The sequence below is a fragment of the Emys orbicularis genome, chromosome 16 (assembly GCF_028017835.1).
Source record: "Emys orbicularis isolate rEmyOrb1 chromosome 16, rEmyOrb1.hap1, whole genome shotgun sequence".
Lineage (NCBI taxonomy): Eukaryota > Metazoa > Chordata > Testudines > Emydidae > Emys > Emys orbicularis.
Window position 1 is genome coordinate 13,619,137 of NC_088698.1, and position 6,718 is coordinate 13,625,854.

At 37.8% G+C, this 6,718-nt stretch overlaps 1 protein-coding gene across 1 annotated transcript in view; it reads right to left on the bottom strand.

The window, feature by feature from the left end:
* The window catches only part of CABIN1 (calcineurin binding protein 1), a 198,284-nt gene extending 194,399 nt beyond the window's left edge, over nt 1-3,885 (bottom strand). The window contains exons 1-4 of the mRNA XM_065417969.1: nt 3,730-3,885; nt 2,470-2,562; nt 1,067-1,180; nt 739-873 (exon numbers count right to left, since the gene is read on the bottom strand). Coding sequence (XP_065274041.1) covers nt 739-873; nt 1,067-1,180; nt 2,470-2,562; nt 3,730-3,885 — 498 coding nt within the window. The remainder of the gene's footprint in view (nt 1-738; nt 874-1,066; nt 1,181-2,469; nt 2,563-3,729) is intronic.
* Nucleotides 3,886-6,718: the final 2,833 nt, after the last annotated feature.

Consider the following 6,718-nt stretch of genomic DNA (forward strand, 5'->3'; position numbering starts at 1 on the left):
CTCAGAGGATGAAAATGAACATGCATCAGTCCGCACTGCTTTGGATTGTTATCGAGTAGAACCTATCATGAGCATGGACGCATGTCCTCTGGAATGGTGATTGAAGCATGAAGGGACATATGAATCTTTAGCGCATCTGGCATGTAAATATCTTGTGACGCTGGCTACAACAGTGCCATACGAACGTCTGTTCTCACTTTCAGGTGACATTGTGAACAAGAAGTGGGCAGCGTTATCTCCCACAAATGTAAGCAAACTTGTTTGTCTGAGCGATTGGCCAAACAAGAAATAGGACTTAGAGGACTTGTAGGCTCTAAAGTTTTACCTTGTTTTATTTTTGAATGAAATTACTTTTTGCACATAATTCTACATTTGTAAGTTCAACTTTCATGACAAAGAGATTGCACTACAGTACTTGTATTAGGTGAATTAAAAATAATATTTCTTTTGGGTTTTTTTACAGTACAAATATTTGTAATCAGAAATATAAAGTGAGCACTCTACACTTTGTATTCTGTGTTGTAACTGAAATCAATATATTTGAAAATGTAGAAAACATCCAAAAATATTTAAATAAATGGTATTCTATTATTGTTTAATCGTGTGTTTAATCTTTTTAATCGCTTGACAGCCCTAATGCAAATAATTTATACAAAATACGGTGAGGGTCTCACACATCTACTTCATCAAGACTAGTAAATATTGAGACTCTCATATTGTACTCAGACTGTACTGTACCTCTAAGTAGAACTCCATGGCTGTCTCCAGATCATCTCGCTGTGCTGCCAATTGTGCTAGATTTTTATAGGTGGAATATTTTAACATCAAGCCTGGATGTTTTAACCCTTCTTTCTCATCACCAGAGAGAACTGCCTGAAAATTATAAACAAAACAATTGTACCCTTGACATCAGGAATTAAACTAGTGATAAACAGCAGCAAATAACCAGCCAACTGACAACCAACATTACATTTTTGAGTCATCCATGGCCAAGACACAATGGAGTGACACAAAATGCAATAAAGATGTGACTATCTTTCACTTGTACTCCCTAAATTTCACTGACCTCTCGCAGAAGACGAATCTCAAGCAGCTCATGGTAAGCTTTGGCAGACTCTTCAAATCGGTCATGTTTCTGAAGGTCCAAAGCTTTGTGATACAGAGCAAAAGCTTCTGCTTCCTGTGGGTCAAAATAACAAAATTAACAACGTAATCATTACAACTCCTATGCAGAAGTAACACTTAAATAGGAGCAGATTTATATAATGGATTTGGCTCTACTGATTTTTCTCTTAACTTTTTATTTAATAGTCTTCAGAAATAAAAGAATAAAATATTAGAACAACCAAGGAGAATCATTGCAATACAATTAGAGATATTAAGAAAATATGTGGAAGTCAAAAGCTATTTGGGGGGGAGGGGGGGGAGAGGAGAGGTGTGTTTAATAGAGCCTTAAAATGACATGCATACCATGGCCATTATTCAGGAAATCATTTCCGTCAATCCTTATTCAGGAAAGCACTCATGCACATACTTAACTTTAAGCACATACTTAAGTCCCATTGGCTTCAATGGAATAAGTATGTTTCTTCATTAATATGAACAATAAAGCACCCTCTCTGAATAGGTAGACTTTCCTGAATTGGGGCCAATAGTTGTAACCAGGCTAAGCGCAGTTGTTATTATTAGAATTCTATCACCATTTCCCTTTGCAGTTTGTAAAATATTTTTTTTTAAATCTAGTTATAAAACCATACTAAAAGCTACCTGTCAAAGTGGTTAGTACTCAGCACAGTTTTACAATAGAAAAAAACCCAGTCTACACTCGTCAGGAAAATTAATTCAGTTGTTGCTAGCAACAGCTCTACTTAAATATGGTAGCTGCTAGAATGGTTTCATACACAGTATGAACAAGGCCTAAGTGAAGACGTAAAATCTAAGGTTTTAACAATAAATACACATTCTTTTCTTTTAACTATTTCTATCTGATAAATATGATGATTTATCAATAATCTTAGCTAAATAATTCATTGATCCTACAATGAATTCCATGTGGGAAGCCTCCTGCATATGCACAGTCTTTATTATATGACAGGAGCCTAAGAACTGAGACAGGCACTCCAATCGCCATGAGGAGTTAATCATTAAAGTAACTTTGGAGGAGAAGGGGAAGCAATGGACATCTCTCAGCTACAGAAAAATAAATGTATTTCTTCAGTTTATTAAAATACAACGAGAGATGCCCATCCAGTGCTCTAGGACTAGGTGCCTATCTCATAATTAAAAATCACAACATAAAAAGTAGAGTCATGGTATGCTAAAGGCTGAGTTTAGGAGATGAGAATATTAATGTAGCTCTTCCCCCTAGAACCAAAAATTACAAGAGAACAGACCCAATGTCGGGAGATTAGAACATATCAGAAGAGATTCATTGTCAATTTTCCACATTATTAAAATTGTTTTACTTACTTGAGCCTCCTTTGTCTGTGTTTTGTGACTTTTGAAGGTACCTTCATGCTCATCCTCAATTGTGGAGCTGGCATTCAATGCTGCAATTCGGATCTAAGAACGAGAATCAAGAAACAGTTACATATATGAAATTCATATCTGGCTCAGTTCCTCATCTCACTCTTGCCACCAGAATTTTTATCATTTCTCTCTCTAGTTGAAAATCTCACAATAAAACCCGGGTTAGCACTGCAAATGTAAGAAATTATTACTACTTCAGTATATAATGGTTACTTTATCCACCACTAACTGCAGAATATGACAAGCAAGACAAAGGAAGCTCCTTTAATGACAGGGGAGGAAATTTAAACCATCCCTAGGAATCCTGGGGCCAGTAGAATGGACATATGGATTACAGTGACGCTCCTTAATTTACCAATCACTACAAGGATAATTACTGAAAATGCAATGTTCTAACTGTGCCAATTAACACTCCACAGAGAGTGGCTAAGTCTTGGGATAAGGAAATATGGAAAATTGTTTTTGGTTTCTCACATCACACACATGAAAGGATTCAAGCAACATGTGGCACCAAGAATTCGCTGCTCTCTCAGAGAGCCATATCACCAAGATGTCTGATAAGCAGCTTGTGCTAGACTGCCACCTTACCATGTTCAAGATTCTCCCACTAGAGTCAGGTGGAGGGCCAGTCACAAATAGGTCTGAAGAGCAAACAGGGATTAGAATTATATTTACTATAAATGGAAAGCATTTATTATTAAAAACATATCATCATTATTTAACAATTTAATTGGAAATTTTTGCAAGCATCATAGCACCTTACAAAATAAACAAGAATTGACAATAACAATCTTAAAAAAAATTGTAAATAAAGTTCTAAAATAATTAAGATGAAAGGAAATTCAATTGTTCCTTATTTTCTTTTTGCTTTTAAGACTTTCAACACTAGAAAATAATGAATATTTGCAATGCACTTATAACTATGGTACATTAGTCAGCTGTAGATTTATGTGTACTAAATGTATTAAATACATTTAGTAAATAAATAAATAAATGATATTCTTGAGAACATACAAAAATATTACATTAAATGAATGTTAAGGCTGCCACATTAATCACTTAAATGTCCGAAAATGACAAAGATAAAGTTGCCTGTGTAGCCTCAACTCTGCCTCCTTGCGGTGCATTGCTATAGTCTACCTGCACCATGTCATTTTTTTTAAATTATGGAAAAAGCCCTGCTCTGAGAAGAGGACTGACTTCCTGCCCCTGTATCAGCAGCACAAGGCCAGAATCCCTGTTCACAGATGCATTTCTGGGGCTAGATCCCAATTCCCTTCCCACAAGAGTCTGTGGAACAAGACAGAAATCAAGAAAAAAGTTGTCCTGGGGCTGACTGTCAGAGGAGGCAGCCATCATGGCTTGCTTCAGAGCGCATCCAATTGACCTACTACTCAAAACAAGCTGGCAAGCCCTCTACACTAGGGCTCCCAGCTACTGCTGCTAACTTTTATGAAGCTGAACTAGTGCAAGTATCATTACCCTATACAGAATGTAGGTGGGCCAATGACAACACAGTGTCCCTGTCATCCCTCTTGCAAAAGCAGGACTTTAGAGCTGCATACCCATAGAGATCTCAAGTAAATATTCAGCAACAAAAAGAAGCTAAACTTCTATGATAAATACTTCTCCATTTTGAAAGGAGCGAGGTTAATATCCCTAGCAATTTTAACATTGATAGAAAATTTGAAAACTGGTATTCACATTTAAAACCAGTGATTTTTCATTTAAATTAAACCTATAATTTTCATTCTATTAATTTCTTGAAGTATGATGCAAGTAATGGCAAAAGAACGTGAAAGGAATTTGTACATTTTATTTTAAATTTTCACTGCCATGAGACAAATCCCTCACATCAGCAGACATACAAAAAAATGACATGTGCACAGCAGGCTAAAAACAGTCTTTTATATTGTAGATCATATTAATAGCAAGGTAACTCCAGAATTAACCACAGCAGGAAGCAGTGGGAGTGCTGAACTATGAGCTGAATGAATTCAGACATCATTGATGAGTGCTTTCACGTGTAAAGAAAGCATGTTTTTACTTTAATTTAACTCATTCAGAAATGATCACATTTTGTTGGTTCACACACACTGATTTCCGCTCCCCCCCAACTGAAACTTCCATCACTTGCATCCAAATTTCACAGACAACTGCACAATAAAGTACTTTACATCTTCAAAGCATGAATTAACAAAGCTTCAAAATCCCTGCAAGACATGTACGTATTTCCCCCGTTTTATAAATGGAGGAAACAGAGGCCTGATTTTCAGAAGTTACAGAACTAGAGCCGGACAAAATTTTCAGTCTGAAACTTTTTTGTCCCAAAATTTCCTTCATTTTTACTTTTAAAAATTCAAAAACATTTTAAAATGCTCAAAACAAAATGTTTTGATTATGTCAAAACAAAATATTTTGTTTTACCCAAAACAGTTTTTTTTTTTTAAATTTGCTAAAAAAAATTTAAAAAATCATTTTTGGTCTGAGCCTAAACAATTTTTTTCCCTCAATTTTTTAAAATTTCCAATGAAACCAAAAGTCCAATTTTCACCTAGATCTATACTGAACATCCATGACTCCAAATTAAATTATCACCAGCTCTAAAAAACATTGGGCTCCATGGCCCCATTTCAGCGAGATACTTAAAGTTAGGTACGTATTTAAGTTTAATCAAGCTTAAGTTCAAACACATATTTAAGAATCTGGCTAAATCAGGGCCATAGTGACTTGCTCAAGGTCACACAGCAAGTCATTGGTAAATAGGGTGACCATACGTCCCATTTTGGATGGGACAGTTCCCTTTTTAAGTCCTATCCCAGATAGCCCAACTTTTTTGGCAAAACTAGGCATTTGTCCCATTTGCTCTTGTCAACTGATCATCAGATGGCAAGAGCAAATGGGACAAATGCCCAGTTCTGACAACAATGTGGAGCATGCCCCCTAGGGCGGCATAAAGGAACGTTGGGGGGGGGGGGGTGAGCGACAACGGGGCTTGGGCTGTCAACCCCAGCCCCATGTGGGGGGCAGAGACCCTCAGACCAGCCTCACGCGGTATCCTAGTTTCTTTTAGGAAATATGGTCACCCGATTGGTAGACGCAGGATTAGAACTCAGTAGCTCAGCTGATCTTGCACTAGACCAACCAAAGCTATAAAGAAAAATATGTGGATAGCAACCATTTTAATTCTGCATTTTGCTCAAATAGAAACTTTTTAATAATGGTCAAGTTACTTTTAGCTCTAATACAGTCAAATGATGACAGAGGGAGAGAAATAAAATAGAAAGCAGAGCAGGGGTGGCCAACCTGTGACTCCGGAGCCACATGCGGCTCTTCATAGGTTAATATGCGGCTCCTTGCACAGCTGCTGACTCTGGGGCTGGAGCTACAGATGCTAACTTTCCAATGTGCTGGGGGGTGCTCAGTGCTCAACCCCCCTGCTGCCCCAGGCCCTGCCCCCACTCCACCCCTTCCCCCGAGCCTGCCATGCCCTCACTCTTCCCCCCCCTCCCCAACAGAGATTCCTGTGCACCGTGAAACAGCTGATCAAAGCAGGTGGGAGGCGCTGATTGCCGGGGCTGCCAGCAGGCAGGAGGCGCTACAGGTTGGAGTGGGGGAGCTGATGGGGTCTGCTGATGTAGTACTATGGCTCTTTGGCAATGTACATCGGTAAATTCTGGCTCCTCCTCAGGCTGGCCGCCCCTGAAGCAGAGTTTTTGTACTGGCATAACTATGTCAGTTAGGGGTGTGATATTTTTACTGGTACAACTCCTAATACGGACAGAGTTATTTTATAGCAGAATAACGCTCTATGGGAATAAACTATATCGGTATAAGCATTTTAATGCTAGTATATCTGAATCCATAGAAAGTGGGTTGTACCGCTTTAGGTATACCAGTACAGTTAAAGCAAATTTTGTGTGTAAAATAAAGCCTTAGGCACCTGCAGATGTTATGTCTAGACAGAGTCACTCAATGAAAGAGTTTCAGAGTGCTACTTTAAGCCTTCCAACTTAAAAATCATATACAGGTACTGCAAAAATTAATTTGTTTCACACAGCTCCTTAGATTATTAAAACCGAAATAATTTCCTAATTCTAATGTACTTAACTATTTATGTTCCATTTTCATTTTGCATTGTTCTTGTGAGTTTCACAGTAGGTTCTCATTGCAGTTATGTTTGGGTTTC